Here is a 15,417-nt window from a genome sequence, read left to right on the forward strand (position 1 = left end):
ACTATGATATTTCTTTTCCAAATAAAATAAAATAATTAATTATGAAAAGGTAAACACATCCATGTCAACTCTGTGTCTCAAGCTCCAAACAACAAAATGAGAAGTGATACAACACTTGCATTAATCACATGCTCTGCAGAATAAATAGACAAAAAGAAGAAGAAAAGTACAGGCATTGGGCTATAAACTCATGGAAGAATTAACGAAGCAAAGCATGCGCATGCTACACCAAAGACCTAACCCAAAGAACATATTCACGTAAAGCAGAGCAGAAATTCCGTGAGAGCATAAAAGGCATTTGCTTCCTTCCCTGGGGATGTACAGTTACCCTACTGATTCCTGTCCTGCGAATTCCAATAGTACCAATCAGTGGCTCCTCCATTGATGGGCAGGTTTCCTTACAGCTAGTCTGCATTCAATTGGATACGAGCCAAGATTGATACAAGGTTCATTTTCATAAATGAATGCTTCTTCCATGGTGGGTCATTCATTCCCCCTCCGAAATTCCGCCAGTTCATACAGCGTGAAAGGCAATTGTTTGAGTCTGCCATCTGTATTCTCCACGTCCACCAGTTTTTATCAGAATTCTATTGAGATTTCACACAAATGGTTCATATCCTACAGCAGTTTTCTTAGATCTTTGATAAAAAAATTACGAGATGTTGCCAAGGGTGAAAAATAAAGGCGTTCAGATAAATAGAAGTTTATTTTCTCAATACGTGAACAAATGAACTTGCATGCCTCTGAAGATAGGAGTGAGACTTTGATTAATCATGCGATTTCTGAAGGCAAATGACACAACTTTCTAAAATCTAGGATTCTCAACCTGCTGGATCTGATTATCATAGGACTGAAACATGTGTTCATTCTGTTTTGAACCTACCAAGGAAAATAGCTCACTTCCGGGGAAGTAATGCGTTGGTGATGAGAACAGTTTATTTTTTCCATGTCAAGGCAACACCCTCGAGAGTATAAATTGAAGGAGACCAAACACTCTCAACTTTCCAGGTCAGGCACAATCATACAGCGGCATGCATGCAGAAGAGACCTAGAACTAGACTGACAAGAAAAATATGCTGGAAACCATACATTAATGTCATGCTAGATTAGCAGGTAAAAGGAGATAATTTAGGATATCATAAAGAACCCAAGAATCAAAGACCCAGGTATTCTCCAGCAAACATCAAATTGAACCAACATTCACATATGATAATCCATGCTCGGTGGCTATAAGAATTGCCACCCAAATGCACAAGTAACTCTGGTACATGCCTCACTTATCTCTCCGTCCCTGATACCTGCCAGCAGTTGGTGTCCTACCACGGCTTCTTTTTGCCTGCATTAAAAACAGAAGCACAACAGAATTGTATTAGGGAAGACCGGTGGAAATAAAAAACGATATGTAAGCAATTCACTCCCCCTGCATATCTCTTCAAAATCCATTGATGGGAACAGTACCTTCTCCACGGTGATCAGTCATCCTTCAAGCACTGAACAATTCAAACACCTGATTCCTTCAAGCACTGAACAATTCAAACACCTGATGCAACGGTCAGCATCCCCGGTAGTTTTTATGGTAAAAAAAGCAAATCCACGGGGGGGGCGGAAATTTTACCAGATGACACTCCAAAACCTGAAACCGTAACTTAAAGTAAAATTTTATGGGCATAAAAATCTCTGATAACTAACTAAAAGTTATACAATTTTTATAGTAAAAGAGAACTAGTGGTTGAAATGCATAAACTGGAGTCTTGCTACATGGAAAGGGGAGCTGAAACGCATAAATTCTAGAAATTGAACAGGATGCAGCAAACAATGAAATATCAGATGATGAATGACATGCATTAAGACCACATACTTGATATAATATTACATCAGTATCTTCAAAATCCATAACCATCCAGAATTTAAAATTTCCTTTCCAAACCCAGATATGTAACTGCTCCCTGAGGAATTTCACATAGAACTCTGGAACACAGGCATCATTGCCAGACTGCAGTCATGTTTCAGAAACCCGTAAACAACATTAATCAATCACAGGAACTCATTCAGGATAGACAATAAATGATTTTGCCAGAACTATACCTTCCCTTTTAATCCAGTTAAAATACTTCTCAAGATCACTGCTTGTGATCACTGTTGATAATCCAGTTATGTACAAGTTATCTCCAGGATTTGATGCCACGCCAGCACCATTGATACTCTCCTGAAACAACAAAAACTAAACCATGATTCAAAATCTCACGAAAATACAGTCCTGCATGCACCCACCCAAAAAAAAAGAAGCAAGCCACATTACCTGGAGCGACTTCGACGGGGCCTTGACAACGATCTTGAGCGCCGGCCTCTGTCCGGTGAACCCGAATTGCGTGGCGAAACAGACCTAAGGATGGTCATAAACAACTCAATTGTAACATAATATTAAAACTCGGAATTCTAGCAATACTGACATATAATAATAATAATAATAAATTACTACTGAAAAGACATGATTAAGAGACAAGACTCACCTTCCTTCTCTTGAGTAAGACATCCACGATAATGTTACCACATTTTTTGTACAAAAAAAATAGTCATATTAAAAAAATAATCATACAAAATAATAAAAATATTAATTAAAAAAAAAAAATTCAAGCACACCTAAATTAACCCATCAAATTTAAAAATTACATAAAAATTATAAAATTTAATTTTTAAAAAACTATTATTAACTTATAAAACTTATGACTTAGATCATTTAACTAAAAACTTTAAAAATAAAAAATTATTATGATAAATTTTAATAAATTAAATATTGAAATATAAAATAAAAAAATAAACAATATAAAAAGATTTAAAATAAAAAAATTAATTTAAAAAAAAATGCTCAATTGAAGAAGTGATGAAATTAAAAAAATAATTATATAAAAAAATAAAAAAATAAAAATTAAATTTAAAAAATAATTATAAGGATGAATACTTTTTGATTGAATGGTTAAATTTTTAAGGAAAAATCAATTCACAAACTAACTAAAAGAAGAAACTATAAAAAAATAATGACAATTAAAAAAATAGATTTGTTATCAAATGATGAAATTAAAAATAATTGAGAGTTTACAAAAAAAAATAGAAAAAAATTAAGAAATAAAAAGAATTAAGACCAAAATTAAAGAAAAAATAAATAATTTTTTTAAAAAAATTAAAAACAAAAAATAAAAACAAACATTCAAATGCTCGCAGCTAAAGGCCATAAATGTTAAATAGCTAGCGCGTGATTCAAGGAAGAAAAGACAAAAAAAAAAAACAAAAACAAAACATTGACAGCGATAATCCATCGAGAAACAATCAACACGTGCCATCTTCTGTTCTCTAAAGAACGCCGCGGGGAATCCAATGAAACAGTAGAAAGAAAATTTTCACCACCACATAATACACGTGCACATGGCGTTTGTGCGCACATGGTAAAGGATAAAACTACTAGCCTCCCTTGAATCAAATCAATTTTTCCAGCCATTCACTGATTGCATGCATTCTTCATGGACTCCGAAACACAAAATCCGAGGTGGAATTAAAACATATACGCCAACACCGAACACAAGTATTCCAACCCTGTAACTCTGAACGGAGGAAAACCCCTCAAAAAATATCCGTCAGCTGTTGCAATTACATCCAGTTTACCGGGAGCCGATTAAAAAAAAATAAGCCCTTCGAGTCCGTCCCTCGCTACATAACAGATTCAGTTCAACAAAAATCTGGAGTGCCAAACAATTCAAGGTTGAGTGAACCCAAAAAGAATAAATCTAAGGCGGCCAGAGTGATCAATCAAAACCTCTCACTAAATCAATACAGATTTTACATATATAAACCGAAAAATGTAATTATAAAAAAGAAAAAAAAGTTGTAAAGATGCAGAACACTTGAAAAATTAACTCTTGAGGAGAGTCTCAATGGCTTCAAAGAAAAGCGGTGCCATCTCGGGGTTTGGAGTCTTGATGGCACACTTGACCCCAGGGGTTCCAACAACTGTCGTGAGTTCGATTAAGAAGGCAACTCCTCTAGGGATCTTAGCAGAGAAGTAGAACACATCCTGGTTTGAATGCTTTCGCTTTGCTATAAAGAACATGTTTGATGCAGCAAGCCGGTCCAATGTAGATTCTACACCATTCACTGTAATGCCCGGCAAGTCCTTTGAGACCTCATTTGAATCAGGAAGGGACCTCCATGACTGCAATGTGTAAGAACATAATATTAGGTTCCAATGGCAATGGTGAAAGTGGCTAATCAAATCATATCTGCTTGCAAAATCTCTCGATTTCTATCCTCAAATGTTCCAGGCTATAGAAAAATTACTAATTTGCTCATCAACCCCATTGACCCCGCATCCCCCAGGAGATTTATTAGAAATTTAGAATCAGACTACAAAGAATATCCAACCTCTCAAAAAGTCCTAGGATAGCATTTCCCCTACCACAAATTTATTTCCAGTCTCTTCTTTCCTGAAATTAGCCTGATACTTTACTATTAGTGTAGATTTTGGAAATGACAATTAGCCTGATACTTTACTACTATTTGTTATTCTAGCAGGCTGGCTCTAAGAGGACGAGTTGCCTTAATGCTTGAAAAATCCAGAGAAATAAGGGGTCTGCAATTCGATACTACCACGCACTCTTTTATAAACTTTTTAGCATACAAAGGTCAGTCCAAGAAAAGAAGATCAAGCTTTTTTCTCTTTTACCTCAAGAAAGCTTCCACGTTCCATCCTACCATCCTCGGTGAAGAATACATGCAATGAGATTTTGTCATTGAAATACCATACAAGTTGTTGATTATTTTTCACAGCAACTTGCAAGAGTGAGCTTGGAGGACCAGCAGACATATTCTGAAACAAAACCATAGGCAGCAGAATTGCTGCTGATGTCCCAGGTTGCAATTGCGGAACCTAATAAATAATTGTTTGTCAATTACATGCTCAATGAGGAAATTTCCATCTTGAATAAACAAACAAAGATCAGCACTACCTGCAGAGGTCCAGCAGCTGCAAGACCGAGCGAATTCTTGTTAAACTGGATCATGAATCCATCCAGGGCAATCTGTGAGTTGTTCTCAAACAATAAACTGTAGAATATCTGACCATCCTGCCCTACAAGCAGTGCACTGATTTGTAAACCCTGACCAGTGGATGCTGGTAGTAGAACAGGCAAAGGAGGGCTGCAATATTGGTCAAGAGATCCAGTAAGTGACATTCATAGCCCAACAGCTGGAAGTAACAAAGGTCAATTAGACAGTTTGTGCAGTCAAGAAGCTTACCCAGGTGGAATGGAGGGCTGGTCAACAGGAACAATGGAACTATTATTCATGCCCAACAGATCACCCATCAAATCTGGCACAGGAGCAGCAGGTGGACTTGAAGACGGTGCAGGAGCTGGTTGCGTTGCTCCGGCATATGCAACATTACTTGAACTAGTAGGTGGTGATGTGGCACCATCAGCAGGATGAGCAGATGATTCAGGATACCCTGCTTCACTCCCTTCAGCATATTCATCATCTTCAGTTTTCTGAGCTGTAGTCTTCACACGGGTTACAAATGTTTCTGGGGGTTTGTGATACACAGACGACAATGTCGCAATGTTGGCAAGAAGCTCATCAAGAAGAGATGGATCAAGTAGGTTTGAATCATCACTGATCACAGGTTTCTCAGCTAACACAACATCTTTAGCAGCCTGAAACATCAAAGCACACCCATCACGCATGACATAAAACTTACTAGCAGTACATAAAAAAATAGACATGCAATCACACGTTTAATCTAACAAAAACAGAGGATATGCTTCTCCATAGCAAAATCACACCTCAGGATCAGTTGATAGCAGACGCCAATATATGTATGCACGATCCCTTAGATCAGGATTGTCAGTTTCCACAGTGGCATTATTCAAAACAACCTGTAAGAGAGTTCTGCAGTGAGAATTAACTTAAAGACACTTCAGAAGTCTGCATGTTGCTGAATTGATATTAGTTATGAACAATCACAGGATCAATCATGTTCTAGTCATCTCAAAGGTGCCAAACAGATGCTGTGAAGTCAAATGAACAAGGGACAAAGATCCATTATATATCAGATTTGAAGTGCATGTGAGTAGACGCAATCAAAACCTGAATCATCTGTTGAGGGCCTTCAGTTGGCTTCTTAAGGAAGAGTTTGACAGTTGCAGTCAGCAATTGCAACTGGACTTGTGCAGGCTCTTCAGGGAAACTCTCCAAGAAGCTCTCTAGGAGCTCATCAGCATTGTCAATTCTTTCAGCATATTCACCAATAATCCAGATCATTGAAGCCTTAAAGGAGATGGCAAAAAAGGGTAGCCGGCACAGAAAGTAAGTTCAGATCATAAAACATGAAGGGAAAAACTGAAGAAGAAACACAAATACCTTGGCTTCTGGTTCATCTAGAGTGTCTAGGCTCTCACAGAGCGTTGCAATGATTGACTCATAACTGCAAAGGAACTTCAAATTCATTATGGATGAAAGAAAAACAATAATTTCACCTTTGTACATCAAGGGCACCAAAGCTGTAGCTTACGTGTTGGGGTATCTCCTAAAGATGTCTTTAATAACTATGATAGCCTCTTGAACCACGTAGTTTACTTTAATCTTGATCAACTCTAGGAGAACACTGATACATCGCTCGGCAGCTCTCTCTAACTTGATCGCACAACGGCCAATGGCACGGACAGCCTTTCTAACAAAATCTACATCAACTTCTGTGGCATACTCTTTGAACTCCAGTAGAACCTGGAAAATTGCTCACCACAAGGACAACACAACCTAAATAATCTCTCATAGACTAACAATGGAAAAGAAAGGCCAATGTGCCTAGTCTTCCTCACCCCACATGTATATATTACCTGATCAATATTACGGTCTGAAGCAAGCTTTATCATGATTTCTAGCTTCTCCATCTTCACATAAATTGGGTCATTGTACTTGCAAAAAAACACCTGTACATAAAAGAAAAGGTATTGGATAAGCATCTTTGACTCAATCTCAAATTAACAAATGTGAAGTGTTGCAAGGAATTTCCGTTCACCTTAATCTCATGGGCAAGGATCGTAGGCCGTCTTTGTACAATTAGGTTGATGTTACGCAAGGCAACATACTGAATCTCTGGCTCTGCAGAGAGTAACGTAACAAGAGGAGGAGCCATCTTCTTGCAAAGATTTCGAACCACATCAGTGCTAGTTATAAGTTCCATTTGTTGAAGGATCATCTATTAGAAGAAAAGGAATACAGAAATGTGAAAAATGATTGAATTTTGACTAGAATATAACTGCCAAAGGCATCCATAATAAGAAAATAATGAAGCATACACCAAAGATGGTAGCATGTCACCTTCACAGCTGAAAGTACAACTGCACAGTTAGCATGTTGTAGCCTTGGAGTAACTCGTTCCACTATATTTTCAGCCTCACGAGCATCAGCTGCCTTGTATCTGGATAGTGCATCCAAAATAAAAACTTGGCCCCACCTAAAAAAGTATACATGGTATCAGATAAAGTTGTCCAGGCAAAGAACTTCCAAGAGAATACACAAGAGTCAAAGAGAAGTAATAAAATCATAATAATCCTATGTATGGAGGCATTCAATTTCCAGTGAAATCCTATCATGCACTTCATTTCATATGTAGCTCTTAGCATGCCCAAGTAGCATAGACATTTAACAAATACATTAAACTTGCAACACAAGGAGCAGGGATACCAGAATCCAGTGGTCATAAAAGTGAGGGTTATTTTGGGTGTTGATAATGCCACTCCACATTTTTAAAATAGCACTCTACTTAACAAAGTCATTGGCACTATTGGGTGAGGCATCATTATCAAATGTGGAGTAGCAATAGCGATGGTCAATTATTTTAGAAAAAGTATGCGACAAGAGGAGTTTTGTTGTCACACTTTCAGGCAACTTTATGCTGGTACCATATGCAGACCATATTTGAAAATCCAGCTTGGACTTCCTTGATTTTCAATCATATACCAGATCAAAGCTATCACAAGATGTTCAACGCACTAAAAAGAGAAAACAGTACATGCTGATCAATTACATCAAATGTCACCGGATAAAACACCATGGGAAGTATCCATTCAAAGCACATCAAAATCATATGGCTAAAAGTTATGTGTTAAAATGCACAGGTGTAGGTACACATGAATGGCTCAGAATGTATATGCCATGCACATTGTTTAAGATCATAGCTTATAAAAAAAAAAAATACAGTTTGGAAAATATTGTTGGCTTACTCTGTGCACTCATTAAGAGCAGTAAGCAGCTTTGAGAGCGTGTGACTAGTAATCTCAAAGATGGGTCTGACACTATTGTCCTGAATTTCTGTAAGAGCTGCCACAGCATTGGCTACAACCATGGGATTGTTGTCAGAAATCAAATCCTTGACAGATTCCAAAAACCCCCTATCCTCAACAAGCTCAGCATTTATGTCATAAAGTTTGGCTACACAAATGGCTGCTGTCTTGCGAACATAAGGATCATCATCCTATAATTACAGAAACTACTGGATTAAACAGGTACAAGGATGACAGTGAGCTAGAAACAAAAAAAAAAATTTTGCTTCTTTCTTAAGAATAATAATGACTGCATGCAATCTAATAAATTAGACCAGTACGTTCCAATTAGCAGCATGCATGGAAATTATATGAATACTTGAAACCAACCTTAAGGCACCTCTGCAGCGGATCACATAGATACTCTGTGATTTTGTCAACACGAATGCACCCCATTGTCCGCACAGCCAAAGCTCGAATCAAGGGATTTGGATCTTGTGAATCCTGGATAAATGACCATGAACACCAGCTTCTTAGAGATACAAAGAAGCAATGTGATAGTGTTGAACACATAGGAGACAAAAAGTTTAATTTCTAGTTCTTACCTTCACAAATGTATTTACAGCAAGTATTGCCAAATCAGGCTGGCTTTTAGCATAATTTATAAGATATAAATAAACCAGCTTCTTGAGCTCCAACTTTTCTGTCTGCATACAGTTCACTACATCTGTGAACAGTGACGATACATCCTTCCCAACTGTCATTGCAGCAATCACCTTCTTAACAGCATCTTTTCTCTTATCCTGCATGATAAGATACGAAAGAGGAGAAGCTTCACACTGATTCTAGTGAAAAGAAAATTCAATATAGTTTATTACAATTAGAGGATATAATAAACCCAATATCCAATAAACCAATGGAACATCACAACACTCCCATATTGCAACTGGTTTCTGATCCATTAACTACACAAACGTGTAGTTATTGCACGGAATAAACCTCAGTGCTAATACTGCACGAATATTGTTAGGATAATTTCCATTATTATAAGAAAACCCTGTCAAAAGTGTTCAGAATCTGCCTAGCTAAAAATCTTAACATCATACTGAGATATTCAAAATCTTCCACTATACTATAAAAACCAAGGTCAATAAACCACTTTATTAGTCGCAAAATCTTCACATTGTATAATATGACCTTTTTAAAAGCATTCTAGCTGGAACACAGGTCTTCCAAACCCGCTGGAATTCCTAAAACCCATAATGTCAAACATCAAAACCATGCAATAGATTTCATCCATCAGATCATATCCAAAACGGAGAAGTTGCATCTCATGATCGATCCCTAAGAGCTCCATGTCAGTTCTCCCTGATACCAATAAATAAATAAACAAAGCATACCAGAGGAAATACAACCTCGATTTAAGTCCTGTAAACTAATTCCCTTCGATTTCTCAGCAAAAAGAACAAAAAATATATATAAGACGATCCTCCAATGAAATTGTAGCTGCGACAGGAAATTCAACGAAATCAAACAGTCCAAACGATAAATCTAAGTCAAATAAAAACAGATCTAATAAGGCAGATCGAAATGGAAGCCCTAATTGCCTCATGTCAGAGATCGAGATCATAAAAAAGAATTTGTTTAAATAAAGTTATAGAAATGTGGAAAGAAAGGAAATCCCAGCGTAATTTTATACGATTTCTCAGCAACATGAACATAATTAATAAAAAAGTCAATCCTCCAATGAAATTCTAGTTGCAGAACAAAGTTCAACAAAATCAATAAGTCAAAATCAGACAGATCTAGCAACGCGATCAAAATGGAAAGGAGAAGGACGACGAACGGACCTTGTACTGAGAATTGAGCTCTTCTTTGAGCTCAGGGATTTCACCCTTCTTGGTCGTCGAGAAATACTTTGAATCGTGACCGCTCATACCTGCTGGCCTCTGCAAACTTTTGTTGTCGTTGTTGTAGTTGGTCTTTTCTAGAGAGAGGGAAAGAGAGAGTGGTACAATCCGGGGAGAGATGAGATGAATCAAAATCAACGACTCCGTCTCCGCTTAAGAAATTTCTTCAGTTAATGGTGCTTTATATGGTCCCCATATCCTCGATTCTATTTCACTTTAATCCTTCTACTTGATTTCATCTTAAAATCACCCCTGTGCTGATTCTATCATGATGCCTTGCGAATGAATTATAATTATATATCCTAACCAATTTCTATGTTAAGTAGACTAAAACAAACTTTTTTTTTATGTGTATTGTTTTGTATTTTTTAATTCATATTGTGGATTTTTTTAATAAAAACTTATAATGATTTGAAAGGAAAGTTTTAATAAAAAAGTCATGACTTGATAATTTTTGATAATTTTTGTTGTGATGATGTATAAAAATAAATGAATAATTAACTAATTATAAAAAATTATAAAAACTTCACAATAAAATATTATTTTATTTTTATTAAATATTTATAAAATTTATTTTTTAAAAAAAAATTAAACGTGTTAGATTCATATATAATTATTCATGAACATTTAATATTATTTGAAAAAAATGGTATCATCATGTGCTATTTAAAATATAATTATAATTATTTTGTTTAAATATGATTTTATATTAATATATTAAAAAAATAACAAAAAGGCCATTAGAGTCAAGCCTAAGCATGTTTGTCTATTTTTTATTTTTAAATAATTAGATAACACATCATCTGCTATAATGAATTCCAATCACATTTAATAACTAATATTTTTATGCTTGGACATGATAACTTTAGAAGTAACTATAATAGTTATGTGTATTTTAGGGAGCTCTTGGATGACTCATTTATGTGCTTGTTATTGTATGTTGATGATACATTAACTGCCTTCAAAAACATGTCTGAGATTAATAATTTAAATAATCAATTGAAAGATGAGTTTGAGGTGAATGATTTGGATATAACTAATAAGATTTTAGGTATGGTGATTTTTAGGAATTGAAGTGATGATAACATAGAGAAAGTATCTTAAAAATGTATTTACATGTTTTAATATGCAAGACTGAAAGCTAATGAGTAATCCATGTGAAACCTATTTCAGGTTATCTTCGGGTTTGAGGAAGAAATGAAGCACATGTCAAGTGTTTTATATGCTAGTGCAATTAAAAGCAATGTATGCTATTGTTTGCACTCGTTTAAATATTTCACATAAGAAGTAAAATTTATTGACAGGTTGTGAAATAGATACCATGTTATCTTAAAAATATATAGAAGTTGGTTTGATATATGATAATGGTTGTAGAACTAGAGGTAGTGTTGAAGGCTTTATATATTCAAATCATGTTTGTGATTTAGATAGGAGGAGATCGTTGATGGGTTATATTATCATTATTTCGGGGTGTGCCATTAGTTAAAAAGCAATTTTGCAATCCATTATTGCTTTACCTATAATAAAGATTAAATATATGACATTGATAGAGGTAATAAAAGAAGCTTTATAATTAAGAGGTTTGATTGGTAATTGCCATATGGATCCATTGTTATGCATTGTAATTGCTAAAGTGTTATCCATTTAGTTAAGAATTAGACATACCATAAAAGGATAAAATATATTAAAATAAGGTATAATTTTATTCTAGATATTATATCATAAAATATTGAATCATTTAAGAAGATTATCATACCAAAAAATCTTAGAAATATGTTGATGAAGCCCATCTCTACAATCAAGTTAAAACATTACTTGGATTTGATTGGTTTATATAGTTCTTGAAAGATACTATATAAAGTGATAAAAAATAAGTTTAAGTTTACAAGTTGGCTAAATTTAAGCCAATATAAAGATTTATTGAGTCTATTATAAATTATAGATCTGAGTAAGAAAATAAATACTACTCAAGTATTTAGTTTATATAAAAATCTAAAATTATCATATTTTAGGGTAAGAATAAGAGAAAATATGAGTTTTTGGTTACTTTAAAATTTTGGATGAGAAAACAATTTTGTTTGGGAACTTGTAATCTTATACTTTTTTATAATGACTTTCTTTATAACCTACTTTGGTGGCTCAAGTTGTTAAACCATGTTCTTGTGCGATTTATTGTGCTTGTTTATATATACTAGCCAATTAATTTGAGAGTTTAGGGTTATTTTGCTAAAATATCTTATACTTTACTCCCGTAGTTGTTATTTGCATTCCTAGGTTGGAACCATCCACAACACGTAAGCTAAGCTGAGAACCAATCCAAATTGTGATGATTATTCCAAAATAATAATCAGAGCAAGTAGGAGATCTAAATGGGACATATAAAAAATCAAAATTTTAAATACACCAACATAATCGATAGTCAAAAAGGAAAAACAAAATGCCAATGAAAAAAATATTACCCTAACCAATGATGGAAAAAAAGGCAACAATTTTCAATAAAAAACAATAATTACAAGAGCAGGGGAAGAAACTCTAACAATAACATGTAGAATAGAAACAAATAGAAAAAAAAAACAATAACATTAGGAAAAGAGGCAAAAGGGGTAGAAGGCAAAAGAGAAGGAAGAAAAAATGAAGATAAGAAATGGATAAAAACTTTATACAAAATAGAAAAAAAATATATAATTATTATAAATAAAAGCAAGTGGAAGGGAAATTTCTGAAAAAATAGCCATTGAGAAATCAAACATGTACAAACAAGCATCAGTGGCATTGGATAAAAAAGACAATGAAAAGAAAAGCAACTAAATCCATTTGGCTAAGGTATATCAAAACTTAGACGACGGTAATTATTGAGAAAAAAAATAAAAAAGAAAGAATCAACTAAAAAAGATAAGGTTTAAAAATAACTAAAAGCATGAACAATCATTGAAATCAACTGGAATACGAGTTGTAGAAACACACCTACATAAAACAAATCCACACATCAAAAGACAAACATGGAATATGAGAATCGTTAATCCTGCTTTTCTTGTATTCAACATATAAACACCTTTATAATTAATCAACATTCTTAATAACACATATAAGTTAGATATATAAAAATCGAAGCAACCTACTCCAAATCTTCAAAAATTAAAACTTTATAAACAAATCACAATGAGAAAAATCTAAATAAAACAAAAGGAGAGGTTTAAGCTTTAACATTAATATAAATAATATAAAGAGGATCAAAATGATAACAATTATAGTACTAAAGTTGATATTAACAATAACAACTTTTTTCAATGGCTAGTGTGAAATATCTTACATATCTCTATCTATTACCATGAAACCAAAATAAATATAATCAAGTTACTATTTGTAGTAAATTTTAGTAAAATATAAAATAGGAATAAAATTACTAATAGAAAAGGATTAAAAATCAATTTATTACTTGATATTTTAAAAACCATTTATGAACTATGGTTAATATTTGGATCTATTATAAAGGCATAATTACATATTTATTGTAAACAAATATTTATGCATCCTTATTTTAACCTACATTGAAGGAAAACTTAAGCAACCTAAATGATTTTTTAACGCAAATAAAATATAATTAAAAAACTATTTAGTTATTCAACAATGACTTAATAATTCAAATATTTAATTTTTATTTTTATAATCCCAATTAGGCTCATAGAACCTCTAACTTCAATTTTTTTAAGCTTAGTTGGCCATCCATTAATGCCAAAGGAAAAAAAATACCAAACTAGACAAATATTAAATTCCGAGTAATGCTTAACTAAAAAAATAACTAACCTTATATTAGACTCAAAAAAACACAATTCTAAACATTAACTTTAACTAAACTCTCTAACAACTCCTTGTCAAGCTTATAAAAGAAATTACTATAAAGATAAAAAAAAAAAAAACCAACATCCAATTCTTCAATGGTTAAGAACAATATAAACTTATTAACTAATCTCAAAAATCAAGGAAATCCATGAACCAAGTACATAAATAAAGCATGCAAAAAAAATAGTTAGTCAAGAAAATAAAGCTTAAGAACAAATCTATTAAGTTGTTGTTTTGGTTATCGATGTTGATGTTGCCAGCAAAAGTTATTATCATCTTAAATCTAAAGAGAAATAAGAACTTAAAACCAATAGTAAACTAAAATCATTTATCAATCCCATTAGTTAAGTTCCATATCCTATGTTAATGAAACTCGTTAGCCAAACTGAGAACCAAGCAATATAAAAAGATCAATTATTTAAGAAAAAAACTTAAGAACACACACAGTTGCCATTTTAGTTGTTGTTGCAGATGCTACTAGTGGAAGTTGTTATCGACACCGCAAATGACAGGTGTTACCACCCTAAATTTGAAGAGAAAAAAGAATTTAAAGGCCACAATAAACTAAAATCCTAGAAAAATCCTATTATTCAAAACTCACATTTTTTTTTTTATGTTTGTATCAACCAAGCCTATTAGCCAATCATATATATACCAAAAAAAAGGTAAAAACTCAATAATAAACCTTATATTGGTTGTTGATGTTGATAGTGTTGGTGAAAGTTATTATCAATCTAAATTGAAAGAAAAATCATTTAGGACTCCCACAAACTCAATCCATAAAGAAATCCCATTGATTAGAACCAATAAATAAAATTATAAAAAATTTATGACTCGTATCTAAAGAGAGCTAAAAGGGACTATAAATAAATTCAAACGGTTGAAAAAAAAAGTTATTAAAAATGAAAAAAAATAGAAAAAAGTATAATAATAAATATTTATATGTAAAGTAAATAGATGAAAAAATTACCATAACAACCACTTTTTATGACCTTGAAGCCTATTAAAATTAACGGTTTTAACATCAACAACAAGGCCAGGTTTTCCTAGATTAGTTTTTTTTTTCAATCCATCCATTTAAAACACAACAAACTACTTTCATAAAAAAAAACTCTCTTGATTTTATTTTTTTATTATAAACTTTGAGATCAATAAATATAAATTCCTTAGTCAGTAACAATTTTAAGCTCCTTTTCAAGTTTGAAAATAGCTAGATTATTTTTTGTAATTTTTGCCTTCTTTTTTACTGTATATCATAAAGATCATAAAGATTCCCTTATTTTTCAAAAACTCCTTGCTTGCAAGAATAAATAAAAATCCATCAATTTTAACATTCAATAACCAATAAACCAAAAATA

General features: G+C 33.2%; 2 protein-coding genes across 10 annotated transcripts; both read right to left on the reverse strand.

Annotated features, from left to right (window-relative positions):
- Nucleotides 1-63: 63 nt before the first annotated feature.
- LOC105129082 (serine/arginine-rich splicing factor SR45a-like) lies at nucleotides 64-2,561 on the reverse strand. 9 transcript variants are annotated; one of them, XR_842998.1, is made up of 5 exons: nucleotides 2,300-2,561; nucleotides 1,859-2,206; nucleotides 1,541-1,633; nucleotides 1,459-1,507; nucleotides 64-551 (listed from the first exon to the last, which is right to left on the reverse strand). XR_842998.1 is itself a non-coding variant. In XM_011031017.1 (3 exons), exons 1-3 carry the CDS (start codon nucleotides 2,395-2,397, stop codon nucleotides 1,870-1,872), a joined length of 294 nt encoding a protein of 97 aa, XP_011029319.1. In that variant the 5' UTR covers nucleotides 2,398-2,561; the 3' UTR covers nucleotides 1,832-1,869. The 9 variants fall into 9 exon arrangements, 1 of the variants encoding a protein (XP_011029319.1); XR_843000.1 differs by lacking the exon at nucleotides 64-551 and adding an exon at nucleotides 899-1,336 and having other exon boundaries at nucleotides 1,459-1,540; nucleotides 1,616-1,633; nucleotides 2,086-2,206; XR_842995.1 differs by lacking the exon at nucleotides 64-551 and adding an exon at nucleotides 899-1,336 and having other exon boundaries at nucleotides 1,425-1,507; nucleotides 2,086-2,206.
- A 1,032-nt stretch (nucleotides 2,562-3,593) lies between these two features.
- LOC105129083 (beta-adaptin-like protein C) lies at nucleotides 3,594-10,354 on the reverse strand. Its single transcript, XM_011031019.1, has 15 exons — nucleotides 10,160-10,354; nucleotides 8,915-9,112; nucleotides 8,700-8,813; nucleotides 8,271-8,521; nucleotides 7,366-7,501; nucleotides 7,064-7,243; nucleotides 6,882-6,974; nucleotides 6,557-6,768; nucleotides 6,406-6,469; nucleotides 6,133-6,312; nucleotides 5,829-5,921; nucleotides 5,287-5,699; nucleotides 4,998-5,187; nucleotides 4,715-4,918; nucleotides 3,594-4,204 (listed from the first exon to the last, which is right to left on the reverse strand). The coding sequence occupies exons 1-15, from the start codon at nucleotides 10,244-10,246 to the stop codon at nucleotides 3,905-3,907; spliced, it is 2,715 nt and encodes a 904-aa protein (XP_011029321.1). The 5' UTR covers nucleotides 10,247-10,354; the 3' UTR covers nucleotides 3,594-3,904.
- Nucleotides 10,355-15,417: the final 5,063 nt, after the last annotated feature.

Source organism: Populus euphratica, unplaced genomic scaffold, assembly GCF_000495115.2.
Source record: "Populus euphratica unplaced genomic scaffold, PopEup_1.0 scaffold48.1, whole genome shotgun sequence".
NCBI classification, from domain to species: domain Eukaryota; kingdom Viridiplantae; phylum Streptophyta; class Magnoliopsida; order Malpighiales; family Salicaceae; genus Populus; species Populus euphratica.